Source organism: Dicentrarchus labrax, unplaced genomic scaffold (genome assembly GCF_905237075.1).
Source record: "Dicentrarchus labrax unplaced genomic scaffold, dlabrax2021, whole genome shotgun sequence".
NCBI classification, from domain to species: Eukaryota; Metazoa; Chordata; class Actinopteri; family Moronidae; genus Dicentrarchus; species Dicentrarchus labrax.
This window is the reverse complement of record NW_026136719.1, coordinates 6,975,836-6,993,512: the sequence shown is the minus strand read 5'-3', so window position 1 is coordinate 6,993,512 and position 17,677 is coordinate 6,975,836. Positions and strand designations below refer to the sequence as shown.

General features: G+C 41.4%; 1 protein-coding gene across 4 annotated transcripts in view; it reads left to right on the top strand.

Annotated features, from left to right (window-relative positions):
* lrp4 (low density lipoprotein receptor-related protein 4) overlaps positions 1–17,677 on the top strand; it is a 561,339-nt gene that overhangs the window by 42,629 nt on the left and 501,033 nt on the right. For all 4 annotated transcript variants that reach the window (XM_051379477.1, XM_051379474.1, XM_051379475.1 and 1 more), the window contains exon 2: positions 5,700–5,846. In XM_051379477.1, the coding sequence (XP_051235437.1) occupies positions 5,700–5,846 (147 nt within the window). The remainder of the gene's footprint in view (positions 1–5,699; positions 5,847–17,677) is intronic.

Here is a 17,677-nt window from a genome sequence, read left to right as displayed (position 1 = left end):
CTTCCGGCTCGGTTTGGTTGGTGAACACAAGCTCTTTGGGTCTGGCTGCTGCTGTAGGTGGGTCAGGTTTAGGCGTGGTGTCGAGGTGGGTTTGTGGGATCATCTCTGTTTGCTTTTGGGGGGGGGGACCACCTGTCTCGTTCCACACCAGGTCTGTTTAGACGGTTTCAGGCTATAGTAACCAGCAGTAGAGGATCTTTGGTGGTCTTTGTTTTCTTTTTCTCTACTGGAGGTTCTTTCTGACTCACAGCTCACACATCGGCCTCTGGCAGCAGCAGGTGAAGTGAGACTTTACTTGTCTGTCTGTCTCGCTGTTGGCTTGAAGAGCAGGTTCAACACGTCAGCCTGCATGGATAGAAACAGGAGCTTTCCTCATTTCTCTGTGGCTATGAACTCTGTCCATCATCTGGCTTGTTTGTGAGTTTGATGTGCTGACATTTAATGATTTATGTGCACAAATCAAGAGAGCACATTTCAACCTTTCAACTGAGTTCTGGCACCTACTGAAAAGGCGCACAGAGAATGGAGGCAACCCTTAAGACCAAAGCAATACTTGTCATGTTTAGAAGGTATTTAGGTTAGATCTTTTTAACAGGGTTAAAGCCACAGATACTGTACGTCTTTAATTCACTCTTTTCAAACGAATTGAGCAGAGATCAAAAAGTTGCAATCAAACTGGATCTCAATATATTTTTTATTATTGTTAGCGATATTACAGAAAACACTCTTTAGTGGAAGCCTGTTGTTTATTTCTTAAGTTTTTTTCTACAACACATTTTTGACTAAATAATTGTATGATGTCGCTGACTCAACCTTCACTGGGTAAAACAGATCCACTGACAAAAGGCCTAAAAATGTCCACATGTAGATTTAGACCCACATACTGTATATCCCTGCTTAATGCTAAGCTTCCGCCACTGACTATGTCACCTTAACAATACAAACCATACACACGTGTCCAAATTCTATTTGCTTGAAGACTTTTTTGTTGTTGTGAAAGTCGGCTAGAAGAAGCATGATAACAGCAGAAAAGTTCCACTGTTGTTCAGCAGCACTCTTGTGTTTAGTGTTTTTCCAACTCAGCTTTTCAGGCAGTTAACAAGAAATCCTGCAGTTAACCGCTCAGGTGATTCTACTGTAGCTGCTCCACTTAAACATCTTTAAATAGATGATGCATTGTTGCTAAACTTGCACTTGCAGCTCAAAGTGACCCATTGTTTCTACAAAACAGCCCAGCATGTGATCTGCTTATCTGTGTGATACATCAGAGGCTTGTCATGCAGGCGCTCTTGAAAGCGCTGGGCTTCCACGCCCGGCTACTGCTGCATGGTGTGTCTGTATTTTTTTGTCTGCAGCCTTACATAACGATCAACTGAGTGGCGATGATTGTCTCTTTACTCCTTAAGTAGGTTCATGCTCTCAGAATAAAGGAGATCTCGGTTTGTGTGCTGGTTCTGACACACATTCTTACTTTGTTCTTCAGCTAATAATCTGCTTGCTGATCGTTCTCTCTGCATTATCTGTCTCATCAGGTAACATCAGGGTCTCCTTGCTTCCTTGATCCAAGTTTTGAAGTTGTGATTATTTTTGGTGGCATGGTTACAAGACTGTGAATCAATGTTTGCATTGTTTATTGAGACTTAGTGTTAGCTCAAGAAAGTATTTTATCTACCAGAACAAACCGAAAGAAAGCAAGTCTTTGGCCTCAATGTGTTACAGTATTCACATTTAATTTTTCTGATTTGACAGGTTTGACAGTTTTCTGTACAGTTCAATGATCGTTTTTGTTTCATCACTGAGTTCAAAGTTGTAGGAGTACAAAAAAGGAAGAAGGAAGAACCTGTTCCTCAAAGTGCTCTCTCGCAGTGCAGCTTTTTGTTTGGCCGTGAAATTTTGATTTAGTTTTTAATGTAATGAATAAACTGCAGAATTAATACTTGCTTGGGAAAAATATGTTGAGGTGTATTTTCATCTTCAGTCCACAAATATTCAACATATTGTAGAACTATTGTGTTATAATGTAAAGTTTAGCAGCAGACACTGGATTCCTGATGCCGATACTGGTGTCAATATTTGAGTGAAAATAAAAATATATGACATATATGATTCTTTTACTTAAACAATCTTGACACAAATGTCACATGGTACATACTAATATAAAATTTTTACAGTTGAAAAAGCAACTTGCCACTGCTCTCTGATAGACAACCTATGTAAAGGTGACACTGTTTCAAAACAGTGTGAAATATCTGCAATGAGCTAATAGCAGTATGAGCCCGGTCAACTTATCAGTCTAACTCTAGTGTTTCTGTGATTCCTTGCTTGGGGTGGGCAGTATGGATAAAATCTGTGGTCATACCAATACCATTTTCATATTGCATTATCCAGATATTTTGTAAAATTAGTAAATTTTTGGGGAAAATTGTTTGATAAAGCTTTTAATCTTTTAATAACGGACTTTCGTATTGATTTGCAACACTGAGAAATCTCTGGCCGACATCTTTCCGTATATATCGCCATATTTCCTAACCCTATTTCCAGTCCTGTTACGTACACATGCATGTGCAGTACAGTGTGCATGATGGTTTCCCACTAAACTATGTAAGTTTCTTTGGCTCTGATCGGAGCCAGTGGCTTCTTCTTTTTAAAGCATGTTTGACAAATGCACGGCCTCTGATGTGGTTTCATGTTGACACAACTTCTGCTCCAGCTCGCAGACTCTAATTTAGCTCACTTTAAACCCACACACACATATCTGAATCAAACACACATATGCTTAAAGTTACAAATCCAGCACAGCTCACAGCACTGTTGTATAAGCTATCTCTGTTGTGAAGTATCAGGACTTAGTCTTAGTTGGGGATTTTCAGGCTTTAGTCTGTACCTGTCTGTGATTGTTCTGCCCTGTGGTCTCTGACAGTGAACATTATGCCCTCGGGGTCCAGGGTCCACGAGAACTACAGATAGCACAAGAAAATTAGACGGGCAACGTTTAATGACAGGAAGACTTGGATGACGCCATCCCCATTTCCCTCCCGTTAGCGGAGAGTTCTGGAAACGAGGGGAGGGGAGAGGAAAAACGCAGGGAAGAGGAGAAAAGAAGGGAGGCAGCTGAAGGGGAAGTGTGAAGAGGGGATGGTGGAAAGACAAGAATGAGGAGAAAGAGAGGGAAATGAAAAGAAAGAGGCCATTAATTTAGTGCTGTGGGAGGGATCTGAAGGTTACTGAGCTCTCTCTGCCAGGCCCTCCTGGGTTGACTGATGCCTTTGTGAGGAGGCCAGGAACCACACACGCACACACACACATCCATGCACACATACACACATGCGCGTTCCAAGAAACTCTGGGTTTGTTGCGGCAGGCCAGTTTCAGCAAAATAGACACACATACACACACAGATGGTCATTAATGGGCTTCAAAGTGAGAGCAAAATGGGAAACCTTTATTTATTTCCTCTCCTGGATGTGATTTGCTGTGATGCGTCTCAAAATGTGGTGACTCTGTTTTCCTGGGAAATCAGGGAATAGTGAACGTATGGAGTGTGTGTGTGTGTGTGTGTGCGAGTGCGTGTGTGTGTGTTTGATGTATTTTGGGATACCGTGTTTGTCTGTATACATATGCACAGTGTAGGCGAAACCGGCTATATTAAAGGGGCAGTAAACTATCACAGCAAGGTTGAGTTGCAGCAGTAGAGAGAGGCTGAAGATGTTTCATAGATTTATAATGTCCTCTTTGGCTAAAGCTCCTGCTGTTTATGGTCCCTGTGCTACCTGGGAGTCTCAGGTCAGGGCAGCAAAGTCTCTAATCCATTCTATGTTGGCTTTAACTGGATAGGAAAGTAGAGATTTTATTTTATTTTTCAGGCTTGACTCTAATATTTGCTCTTTTTATGATTTACTGGACAATTTACTTCTTAGGGCCTCTAAAAAAACTTGCTGTTAGTAACTATAAACTTCTGACCCTAACAGTTAATATACAAGCAATAACACCTGATAATGTTGAACCTTGGGAATTAATACAAATATCACTTGAATTGCACATCCCTGTTTTGCGTGACACCTGAATTGCTTTTTGTCAGACAGGTCAGTTGACTAATTTATCTATTTCCACCTCACAAACCTCATTAATCACTTCATTAATCATAAAACGCATAGGTGCCAGCACAGACCAACAACAGTGTCATATCAGCTGCCTTTTGAGGACAAGAACTAACCTTCAGGGGAAAATCCACTAAATAAATCACTTGATGCTGCTTTAAAAGGACTTATCACAAAGGATCTCAGCTGGAAACATCACAGTGCACATACCTCCTCACTCTGAGAAGCAAATACTTCCTGAGGCTATACAGCTGTATACTCATAGTCATAATACTGTCTGTCTCTGTTTCACATACAACACACATGTTTATGTTCTGACAGAAGAAGAGATTGATTTAATGAAAGCCATTCATATTAAGATTAGGAATATTTATGGCTCTCTTCGAATGGCAAAAATTGTCCAGCGGAAACCGTATTAATCAATTACACACACAGACTGCAGCGTGGCCACAGGCCTAGAAGGTTTGTGAAGTCTCATTTCTACATGGTGACAGTGTGTGGCTGTATGGATTGTATTAAGCTGTAGTTTGCAGTACACAGCTCGCTGGAACAGTGACAGAGAAGCTGCATGGAAGAAGGCAGCCCAGAGAAATGCTGCTAATATATTGAGCCCCTTAAAACAAAGAAAGCAGCACATGAACAAAGCTTAGTAAAGGAGCCTGGTATTCACTGCTGTCATGTGTCACTGTTCTGCTGTAGAGCTGAAGACATGAGACTTGGACTGGGGAGAAGATTTAAGTCATAAAAATTTGTTCTTGAGACTTAATTCCAAGAGGACTGGACTTCAGACGTAAAAGCAAAACTAGTTCTGACCAAGTAATATCCAAGAATTATAATAAAAAAGGCCGCATCAGACAGGCCTTGCATACCCAGAAAGCTTGGATATTTAAGTAAGGAAGGCATTAAAATGGCATGATCTCATTTCATCATACTCTGTTATTTTGATACTCCGCATTGAGAGACCTGAAAGACTTGCAGTGGACTTGAGACTTGATTTGGAACCTGCTTTGACAAGAACCAAGTTTTAATTCGCATTGATTCCCAGACAGGAGGATTTTACTGCTGCAGCATAAATCAAACAGAATCACATTAAAGTACACAAGACAGAGCTTTCAACACATGGCTGTGGTTTTCTGAAACATACATACAGTATAGAGGGGTAAGTAGAGAGTAGTTAAGGAGGGTGAATATATCATATTGAAAAGAAACAAAGCAAGAAGTCACATGGGTAAAGGCCATTGTTCTAGTATTCAGCTAGATTCATGGGTTTGGCCTGAGAACACACAGAATCCCAGTTATGTCATGTGCGTTACAGTAAACCCCCTCCTTCTCTGACTCCTCTGCAGCCAGTTTACTCCTCTGCTGAATGTTGTGTTGTCTGAATCAGGGTTCAGAGGCAGGTTGTGGTTTTTCAATCGACATGTCTCCACCTGCGCATGAAACACTTTTACTTTTAATCAGTGATGAGTCAATGATGGGGAAATGCACCAGATACGTATAACTGGCAAAATCACAATTTGCTTATACAAATTCCAATAACAAAATAAGTCAAGCTGATCATGTCTGATTATCTCTAAACTTTCTCTGCCTTTGTGTTTGCAGGAGTTCATGGGAGCGCTGAGTGTTCATGTGGGAGGAACCACTTCACGTGTAAGGTCAGTGCGTTCGGGGAGTGTACCTGCATCCCGGCCCAGTGGCAGTGTGATGGAGATAACGACTGCGGGGACCACAGTGATGAGGACGGATGCAGTGAGTTTGCAATTCTCTACTTTTCACATCATCCTCCTCTTTTTTTATTTCTATCTCACTGTAACTTCCCCTTAATAAAAATGTTGACTCTTGAAACTTGAACAAACACTGAAAAATGACCAGGACATTTGTTATTAACTTTAGTGCTTGGCAATTGTTGATGCACAATGCTATAGACACATTTTGGTCGGTACCAAAACAGTATTAAGTAGAAAATGTAAAAATGTTTAAACCAGTTTTATATTAAGCCAAATACCAGACTGGACAGGTAATACTGAATCTTACCACTAGGTGACTCAGCCTCTTCCAAGTGGAACATAATGAGAGCCCATAAATAAAGAGAGTAGAGTTGCAACCTATGCAGGTGTCCTGCAAATGTTTCACAATAAAAGCCTTGTTAAGAAATTAAGGGTTTCTGTCTACTGAAATACTAGAGGGCTTTAAATTTGGACACAGGAAGTGTTGAGATGGTGTTAACAGTGTAATACAGTAACTTTAACAGGTCAAATGAGTATGGCTCTAAACAAGGCTTCTTACTTCCGTTTCAGTCTGCTAACGTTACACTACTGACTGTACTGACAAGCATAGCTGGTTACCTACCTCGCTAGCTTCGTTTGTGATGATGAGTTATATTATATATAGTATTGAAAAGTGTAAATAATAAGGTAATTATTTATTTACTTTCCAGCAATGTAGTTCACAAACTAGTTAGCAGCTTCCAGTAAAGACTCTGCACCACCATCTGCTCAGCGGCGATGGGTACTCTGCTACACTAAAGGGTTGACATCGCTGAGAGCGTCTTTTTAATTAGTCAGACTGTCTCATAATGACAAATGCATAGAATCAAACTGGATTAAGTTCGTACAATGGACAAAAAACAAGCAAAACCAGATACCTACCCAACCCTGGTATTAAGGTTAGATACCCAGCCTTAGCCTCTGCCTTGTTACTGTTGTGTTAATATTTTCTTATAGGTATTCGATTTGTACTAATCTAATTTTGGTTTTAAAGATTAGATTTAAAAATCAAACTTGACTTTGTTGGTTCAACCAGTTTGAAAAGTGTGGTTGTAAGGAGTAAATCAGCAGTTCTCCACTGAATATTGCCATGGTCCCCTTGAGCAAGGCCGTAAATTCCCACCACTCACACAAGACTTTGGTTTTGCTTAGCAGCTCCCTGGTACAAATTTGTGTACGTGCATGGCTTCTGAATTTTTACTAGGGAGGTAAAAAGTGGGCTCAGGAAGAATTTTCCTGCATTAATAGTCTACAATAGTAAGAAAAAAATATAATTGGGCCCATATGGATCCCATCATCACCCAGTGAAACAGTGAATGGGTCACTGGTCCAGGCGGGGTAGTATTTCTGATGCAGAGGCAGAACGAGGCGCTCTGCGTGGTGTATGCCCTGTGCAGAAAAATGCTTGAGTGACTTTTGGCATCAGGCGGCGTTTGGCTGGAGGGAAGTCTTGGCAGCAGAGCCAGACAGGAGTATTTTCCTGCAGAGTATGTCAGTTTGTCAAGTGGAGGAGATCTTCACTGCTCCTCTTTTACACTTCTCTGTATTGATGTGAAATGTCAGTGTCGGAGTCTTTTTTTTTTTTTTTCCTGCTCGCTCATAGAGCAGAGAAGCAGATGCTGCCCTTTTATTTGACACTTCCTAAGCCTCTTAGAGAGGTGTGTGTGTTGATATTCTTTCCCCATCAGTCTTCCTCTGTCACATTAAGCTAGTTAGGGCTTGGGAGAGGGCATGCTAAGTGTTATTGATCTTTGGCCAGTTGAATGTTCAGTGAGTCTGATCGCCACGTATTGATCTGTGGTATGTTACTTATTTAAGGAGACACATGGAAGCGGCTGACAGATATCAGAGCATCTAGCTGGTCCTTCCTAATCCATTAGTACTGTCTGATCGATCCTCTGCTCCATAGCTTTGGAGTCGGACGCTCGTTCTCTTGGACTCATTCCAGTCTATCTCGTAATCGCGGCACTCATATCATGTTGTTGTAGTGGCCAGCTGCTGAATACTGCAGCTGTAACCCTTCAGTGTTTATTCCCACATAAATGTACTGCCCTTCTACTGCCTCAATAGTGGGTGGCACTGTGAAGAATGAGTATACTGGTACTGGAAAAATGAATTGCCAACCATTCTGATACTCATTTAGGGCATTTATCAAACGAAAATGCCAAACATACTCTGGTTCCAGCTTCTCAAATGTGAAGATTTTATGTTTTATTACCATTGTAGATTAAGTATCTTCGAGTCTTGGGCCGTTAGTTGGACAAACCAAGCAATTGGAAGACGCCACCTTGTACTATAGCTAACCACTAGTTCCCAACCTTGGGATCAGAACCGTGCAAGGGATCGCAAGCGATACTTTTACCTCCTCAGGCCTCTGAAAATGAATGAAAAATCAGTCTTTACACTTTTGAACTGCCCAGAGCTAAATTACAATGTACTATAAATTACTATTTGTCTGCAACCTGTGATGAGGAGTTGTATTAATCACCTATTGATACAGTATGAACATGAACATGAATTTTATGGAGTACGGTCTAGTAGCTGCTCTATTTGAAAAGTGTCCAGAGATAACCTCCTGTTATAATTCGGCACTATACAAATACAATTGAATTGTATTGAATTTCTAGAACTCCAAAGATCAGGCCAGGGCACATTCAGCAGAGAAAGGTACACACTCTCAGTTCCTCAGTACCAGCATTAAAGTGTGTCAAATCCAGCTGTCGGATTGAATAGTTCCCGACTAACTGACGGATTGATTTCCTCATGTAAAGAGCTGTGCTAGTGTCACGTGTTTGCTTTTTGAAATTAAATGAAATTGTGTGTGGGGTAAAGGAGGAGGGGGGCTGAAAGACCTTCAATACAGATCACATATGCGATGTGTGTGTGTGTGAGTGCTTGTGTGTCACCGAGGAGAGTCGAGGCCCACGTGACTCGGCTTCTATTACGCTGATTGAATTAAGTGAGTCGGATCGTAAAACAGAGGAGTTACATTTTATGGTTTTTAACAACGTTTTCTAAACGCAGCGAAGAATTGAATTTACGGAGGCACAGTTTCAATACAGGGTGGAGAGAGCGAGAGTGGTTTCCACAATTCAGCAGGAACGGCAGGCTGTGTGTGTGACCGTGAGAATGTAGTCACAATGAACACGCACACAAACACAGAAGAAGGCTTATTTTCAGGAGAATTGAAGCAGTGTAGTTTGTGGCATCCCAACGTTGTTTGAACTTTATGTATCATTTATACCAATTTAACAATTTCCAGAGAAAGCACAATGGAGGTGTGTGTGTGTGTGTGTGTGTGTGTGTGTGTGTGTGTGTGTGTGTGTGTGTGTGTGTGTGTGTGCGTGCGTGTGCGTGTAAAACTCAGGAGAATAGGAGCAGAGGCAAAGTGGCTGACTGTGTCTATGAAGCTATCCGTGTAAACTTCTGATCTAATTACAATGTGGGAATCATGTGGAAATTATGTAGTGCAGATGTGGCTGTTCTGTGTGTTTGTGTGTGTGTGTGTTTGTGTGTGTGTGTGTGTGTGTGTGTCTTGTGCTTGCGTTCCCCCATATAAAGTTTCATAGCTGCACAGAGACCAAAGAGGGAGTGGAGAGGAGCATGCATGAATTCTCTTTCTACAGGCGTGTGTGTGTGGGTTTTTGAGAAAAGGATAAAGTAAGTAGGGCTGTGTGTACGTCGGTGTAGGAGCTCTACCTTACTCGAAAGGAGTTGCTGGGGGGTGACAGTGAGGAGGAAATGATCTGTACAGATGGCCGCTCTATTTTTCACCCCACATGTAACATCTGTCTGTTTTATAGTGGACCACACTGGGTAGATTGGGAGGGAGGTCTTTGCTAGATCATAAATCTACCCATTTAAAAACAAACATTCAAAGTTTAAGGACCAAGGCGGCGTGTTTATAAGTTTTGTATCCCTAACTAATCCTGCACAGTGTGCATCAAGTCTGCAGTTTTTTTTTGTAAATGTTACGCTATTGTTTTGATGGTAGTACGGTTTAAGAGCAGTTCGATAAGTGCATTCTTTTTGGATTGTTTGTAATGAATACAGCCAAATAAACAGGGCAGAATGGGCAAAGAAAATAACTCCACCTAAACTCAAACTCCTTCTTTGAACCCATTTTTCTGCCACTTATCCGGATGTGGGTTGTGGTGGCACAAAAGTAGCCCAGACATCCGGCAAAAAGTTGAGCCAGGTTTTTTGGTGGACAACACTGTGCCCTCTGCTTTCACGTAGGTATGCACAATTTCATTCTATTCAACTATCATTTCAGAGTTGGAAGATCAGCTGGTAAATCACGAGTTTGCTCTCAGGCTCAGTTCCTCTCCACCGTGACAGTCTGGTACAAACACCCAGATCACGGCAGGTGCTTCAGCCGTCTGTCTGTCGATCTCACACTTCATTTTACCCACACTTACTGAGCAGTGAAGTTGGCATCTGTAATTTTCCAGCCATGTACCGTGACCTCAGCTCAAACTTCAAAAAGAATGGAAAAATGGAAAAATGAGCTTTGAATGAAAATGAATTTCCTGACTGAAAATGATACAGGTGTCTATGATACTGTTGCAATCGTAGAAGGCATTTCTGTTTTCATGCCTCACTTGCCGAAGAGCAGGGAGAGCATGCTACAGGGTCACACATCTCAAGGACAGGACACTAATTAGTCCTGATTAAATTAAATGAAGGCATAACTCACAGACGTTCCATCAAATTAAAAACACCCCTTTTTTCATTGATACAGCTGTGTGAGCTCAGGGGGCGTACATGGCTCTGGATGGCACATGGTCAGAATAACACATTTTACTATATTTGATCGCTGGCCAAATGTGTGAGCTGTGAGAGACTCTGAGATGAAGCACTGCTCAATTAGAGGAATATATATTTATGTTCCTGGCAGACTGCTCCACATCCATAAACCCTCATAAGGAGAGGGAAGGCCTGTGTGAATCTGGTTCCTGTGGGAATGGCAGCGAGTGTTGGTTGTGTTGAAGGCTACGCTGTCAGAGGAGGCAAAATGAAGTGGAAAGCAATTGAAAAGCGAGAAGGACAGAGAAAGTGATGAAAAGGAAGATGCCTGCTTCATGCTGTAGTAGTGCTTTCGGCTGAACCTCTTATCGCACTCTTCAGAATCTCTCTACCTCACTGAAACTCCCCTCTCAGAGGTTGTGTTGTTTTACAGTATTATAACTTGAGCTGTTTTATTACTATTTGGCTTACTTTTGTTTGGATACTTGAGACATTATATGTGCAGAACAATATTTTCCTTTGAATGTGGCCTCCTGAACTCTCCTCTGAAAGTGCACAAGGCCGACAGTATAATTGAGTCTGACTTTCGTTTTTGTCTTCTCTCATATCTTATCTTGCTCTTAGTTTTCCTGATCTCTCCTCCCAGTTCAAGGCAGTAAAATGTATTAACACACACTGACATAGGATGTTCATAATAGTAACCACTGCAGATAACCTTGGAAGATTTATATCTTCTGTTATTTCACCATTCGTCTCCTTCCACATCCTCCTCCTCTATCGCTGCTTTAGATAAACCTTCAAGTTATTTCTCTCTCTGCATTTCACTTCCATTGAAGTAAGCTGGAGGTGAGCAGAAACGCACACGCACACACACACACACACACACACACACACACACACACACACACACACACACACACACACACACACACACACACACAGAGGCATGGGCACACTGTTGGAGTCCTGCTGAGTTGAAAGCAACTGAGGTTGTGAAAGAGTAAATGCTGTGGGCCAGAATGAGGAGACAGGACTGCAGAGGAGATAGAGGTGTGTGTGTGTGTGTGTGTGTGTGTGTGTGTGTGTGTGTGTGTGTGTGTGTGTGTGTGTGTGTGTGTGTGTGTGTGTGTGTGTGTGTGTGTGTGTGTGTGTGTGTGTGTGTTGTTGGGGTGGATGTGAGATGAAATGGAAGAAAATCTCTGTTGTGCGTGATTGAAAGCACTGCATGAGTGTTGGCTTCCCCTGCTGTCGGCTCACACAACCCTGTGAGGTTTGGGAAATGGGTGTGTGCTGTGAACTCAAATACACACTCTCATAGGTATATACACACACCCTCCACTGGATTCATCTCAGGATATCTGTCAGGTATAACGGGGCCTCCTGGTAGCATTTCTTTTACCATACTTATGAGAAGAATCCATTTGAACGACCCGCTGACTTTGTATTCATAATTTCGTGGTTGCAAATGATCTGAGAGCTCCTGAATTGCCACCTATGCTGAAGTCTGTTTTATGGTATGCATGTAAAAGTGGGGTCCGCCCCAACTGTCATGATTATCAGACACGTTTGATTTTTCTGACATGAATCTGGACAAATCTGATCTCGTTTGATCTGAGCTTTTCAGAGAAGTAGCTCTAAATGAAGACTACTCTAATCTCCTGATGTCGCTCTTTGGGCGCCTTTGGTGCAAAATCTTTTAAGAGCAAGTAAGGCTTTTCGAAAGGCTTCAAAGATGTTCTAAGTCTAATCTTGACCCTTAACCCACGATCAAACTTGCAACTAGTCTCCTGAACAAAACAAGGGAGGAGTGGCCCCAGTATCCTTGCTCCAGATATCTAAAACTCAAACTGGTTCCCACAAGGGCATTGATACAAACTCTCACACACACACAAACCACCAAAAAATAAGAAATACCCCCTCTGTCCTTTAATCCACAGCTCTGTGCAGTTTTAGCCAATCGGAGAGCAGCAGTGACTGCGGGAGCTCAGCCGATCCGAAAGTGAAGCGGAGAAGATTAGGACCCCATTCCTTCCTTCTCTATGTGTCAATTTCTCTCTCTGTCCCTTCATCTTTGCCTCCCTCCATACCTCCCTCCGTCCTTGCATCCTTCTTCTCACTGCCCTCTGACCACAGGAAATCTGCGAACTCAACTCACTTTTCTTTTTACCCAAGACTTTCTCATTTATTTCTCGCTATGTGGTTGAGTTGGTTCCTTCAAATTATAGTTTGTCTCTCTTCCTGTCTCTTTCTTCTTGCCTTGTTGTCTTTTCTTTCCTTCTTTCTGTCTCAGGATATGACCGTAGTTGTTTGGACACATTAGCATAATCCTCCTCCTCTCTCTTTTCACCTCCCCCGCCCGATGCATGCCCTGTCCTCTCCTCCGCCTCCTTCCTAAATATTTACTCCCTGCTAAGTAAATGAGGCGAGCACACTTGTTCACACAGAAGAGGACATGATTAGAGGCTGATTGAGGGCAGAGAAAGAGGCAGAAATAAGAGGAGAGACAAAGAGATTGTTGGTCTGAGGCCTGGCTCTACCTTCTTTGTAAATCTTGTAAGCTTGTTGGAGCAGGTTTCAAATATGTTCTGTGTCTAATTAAACACAACAGATGTGATGGATTAAAGTGCTATGTGGAACATTTTTTAAACGTTATTATTATGTATTACATATTCTATGTGAATGATATTGTATAATGAAGTATTCTGATATTCTGTGGACTCAACATATTGATCATTAATTGAAGTAATTGTTAGTTTTGCCCCTGAATCACTTAAAAAGCAACCGAGGTGGAGAAGATTGGTTGTGTGTGCTACAGGTTGGAAGTGATTTTTCTTTTTTTCCACCGTCATCCTACCACCATTTTTCACTCCTGTCATCATCTGCCGTCAGCATAAACTTGAACAAACTAGGTCATGGAGACAATGCAAAGCAAGTTATACTCCTTTGTGGCAGGACAGGAGTTTGCTGACTTCATTAAGGCAGGGGTCATTTGCTTCTCTTTTGACAGTTGCTAGGCAAACTATGCTACCATGCTATGTTCATGATACAAGGAATTCTTCTTGGAATGTGTCATCTGGCCAAACAAAGCATTGCCAGGGTAACCCCCATTGCACCTATGCAGTGGTCTCATTGTTTGTATGAGCACAACCTAAACCTGATGTCTTATCGCCACATCTGCCCCAGCGGCTACTTCAGCAGCTGGTTTGAGCTGTACATGGTCCCTTTTTAAGTGTCTCAGAATCAATGTGGGTCTGATTTGGTGATTTTAAAAGTCAATAAGGACATTTTAAGGTTGAACATGAATGTGGTGTGCCGGGATGTGTGAATTTAGCAACTGCAGCATGTGACCCCCTCCTCCACAGATCGGAGAGGTTAAAAAAGAAGAAGATTGCAAATGCAAAAGAGTTGGCTGCTAAAGAAAAAACAGCTGCTGCAGTTTGGCTGCGTTCTGGGTTTGTGCCAAACAACAAGGGAGACGCAGCAAAACTGGACAACACTGTAATTTAGGTGAAAGAAAGTGGCAACCAGAGACAATGCATTTTCCCTCTAAGAATCAATCACCCGCTAACTGCAGTGGGGATGAGTGTGACAAGCACTTTTGCTTTGCTTTTCTTCATTTCTCCATCACTGCCATTTCTAATCATTTAGCTGCAATCAGTCCTGGGTGTTTTGACATCCAGACAAAATAAACAATTTGCAGACATCACCTCGGGCCCTGAGAACTTGCGGTATGCACTTGTCATTATGTTTGATATTTTATAGGCTCAATAATTATTGCACTTATTGGATGTAATGATTGATAGATGTGTCAGTTGCAGCCCCAGCACCTTTTTACAAAGGCGAAAATGGTTCATCTCTTGACAGAACTATTGTTGATGAAAAAAACACATTAATTAGACATAGCATCAAGAGTTGATTTTGTGTTGATGTTTCTCAGTCAGTTTGCTTGTTTGGTGGTGCCAAGGTTTACCTGGTTTCTCAGTTTCTCAGTTTGATATTGAAAGAATTACTGACTTGTTGATCGTATCGCTGACAATTAGAAGTAGGTTAACTGTCGACATTGCTCATGTCTGAAGTGGACAAATGCATTCATCTTATGTCACATAACCAGACAGACAACTGCAGCTGTGTTTGCTTTGGTTGACTCAATTTTGTGTGCCAGAATGCACCTGTGTGTGCATGTTTATTACCTTCTCAAACTGTCCTATTATCTAAAATCAAAGCTGCACTGACACACAGAGTCATGTATTTACGTGCTGCTGGTGGTTCAAGGATGGTCGCTTTGATCCAGAGGAAGATATGTTGACAGATGCTGGACTGATCATTGATATGAATGCACATAATCAACTGAGAATGCTGATATTGGTGATTCTGATCTCAATCAGGCCACAACTTCCTCTTGTACACAAAAGATCAAGACAGAATCCAGGGGAGATAGACAGGACTTTGCTGAGTACATTCATGGTCCAAAAGAGTTTTTGATTTTAATGACCCTTTCCTCTGGTGCCACCATCGGGTCAAACCTTTTACTGGTAGTCCCTCTTACTGGGAAGATATTGCAGCTTACAGGAGATGCTAAGGTGATTTTAGATGTCTACTCTTGTTGTCACTTTACCTCTTTTTAAAACGATTCCCTTCTGTTGTTGGTCTCTTTTAAGGCCTCTTTTTGAGTACTATCCTCTTATCCTCTTTTATACCTGCAACACTTGTCCAGTAAACTGTCAAGTAGCCCAAGTATAATCTGTGTAAAGAGATAATTACCTGCTGCAAGTGGGTGTCCAAAGGACAGGCACAGGTAACATCAAGGAAATTATTACTTCATTCAGCTAGTGACAGATAATCATAATAGTCTTATAATGTCATCATTAGACCGCATTAGAGTATATCCTGTCATTCAGCCTCTTAAGAAGGAAATATGTGGGTTGTCTGGATGACAGCACTTGAGTGTTTCTCACTGGTGTTGAACACTCAGCAGAGATTTGTCATAGCAACAAGCAAATGTTTCTGCGTTAATCTGCCTTGATGGACTGTAATATGTCTTGTGACGATGGTGCCATCAAAACCTTATACACACTGATGCATGTCTGCAGTTCATTCAGTACTTCTTTTTTGTAGAGATGCACCGATCCACTTTTTATCAGTTGCGAACCGATTCTGATACCTCAATTTGGATATTTAGATTTTGGATCCTGATGCATATCTTGCTCCAAGTAGCATGTCTACCCCTCTCTGTACGTCCATCTGTCTTTCACCTCCTTTCTTCCTCTCCCTTTCTGTATACCGTTGATCCTCACACACATATACTATATGAACCGCAGTCAAATAAATCAACTCCAGAAAAGCTCCAGACTGCTGTCATAAAAACATCAGACGATGGAGTCTGTGACATCAGTCCGATATCCGATGTGTGAATTATGTCATCGGTCCCAATTTTTTTTACTTTTGCTTCATTTGACTATTTGTTTTTTTATGTTACTGTTTACTTAAACCCCTCTACATTTCAGAGGGAAACATTATACTTTTTCTTCATTACATTTATTTGACAGCTTTAATTTGTATTTCACAAATCATATAATCCGATTATAAAAGTAATAACAATGCATCATTATAGATAAAACAGATTAGCTCCACTTTAACCTAATACAACATTAAAGTACTTCTTTCCCAATAAAGTATTTGTATTAACAACCCAATATTGTAAAATCTATAATAACAGACACTTGCAAGTACGTTGGGTTTTGATCCTGAAATACAATTTCCTGCTAATATATTTGGGCTTTAGTGAAAGTTTGAATGTGGATTTTTACTAGTAAAGGAATATTTTTACATTGTGGTGTTGCCATTTTGCTTAATTATAGGAAATAGTTTGTCCACCACTGTAGTTCAGAACTTTTCATTCTTTGTGTTCAGCTCTGTTTTTTTCTAAAATAGTCTGTGATAAAGAAGTAGATGAAAAGATGGATAAACAGTCTTTGGTCCCAGGTTTTGAGTTTTTTTACTTGCTGCAGTGAGTTTTCAACGGCTCTATGAATGCAGAGTGGCGTTGCGGCTGAGGCGAGGTAGTAGGTCTGTTTGCTGTAGAGGTGGAGGAGGACACAGAGAGCCCATCATACAGGCCTCCGCCGGACACATTGCCAAGAAAAACTGTGCTGGCAGCGCCCCTCCACTCTGACGGACTGAAATATGCGCTGGCTACCGACCAGGGCTGCCTAGAATCAGATAAGCCGCCTCTGTCGGGACTGGCTATGAGAGGAAAATAAAAAGCGAGAAGAGGAGGAGAAACTGACACAGATGAGACCGACAGAGAGGATTAGTTTGAGTTGGATACTTCACAATTCTGAAAATGATACATTTTAAAACCTTACAGACTATTAAAATATCCCGCACAGAGTCATGTGATGTTGGAGAACTGAATTAGTGATACACATTGTTTGCTTCCCTAAACTGAATTGGCATCCAACAGACAATTGTCCACTCCGATGCTGCCGATTACATTAAGATCTTTTGTTAAAAATTGTCGTTTTTTGCCACCTGATTTGGTTTTTCAACTAAAGTGAAGCAGAGAGAAGTGAAGAGAGGAAACCAGTGAACAAAGTGAGATAAATGTTTGGAGCTCAGGGGAGAATCTCTTTAACATGCAAGAACATGAATAATTTGGGTGCAGAGTGTCAGAGGTATAAACTAAAGCAAGGAATGAGAGACAGGGATTATTCTGCCTGTTAGCTCAGTTTTGGTTCACTCTGCCTTCGGGCATATTTTAACACTGAGACATTTGTTAATTAAGTAAAATTAAGAACTTTTGTATTGTAACCACAAAGGTTTGTATAGTTGTAGGAAAGTCTCCAAACCTTTGGGATCTGTCACAGGAAAAGCTTGTGTTTGTGTGTAATGGCTGCTTGATGCCAAACATGGATTCAAATATAATAAAAACTACACACAGATCTGTATTCACCGCTGTGAATAAATGTTTCCAGCCAGCGGAGACGACAGTAATCTGGAGGTGAGCTGACCTGTTTTGGACCGAAAGAGAAAACCTTTATTAAAGCTCCTCGTATGAAATATTCT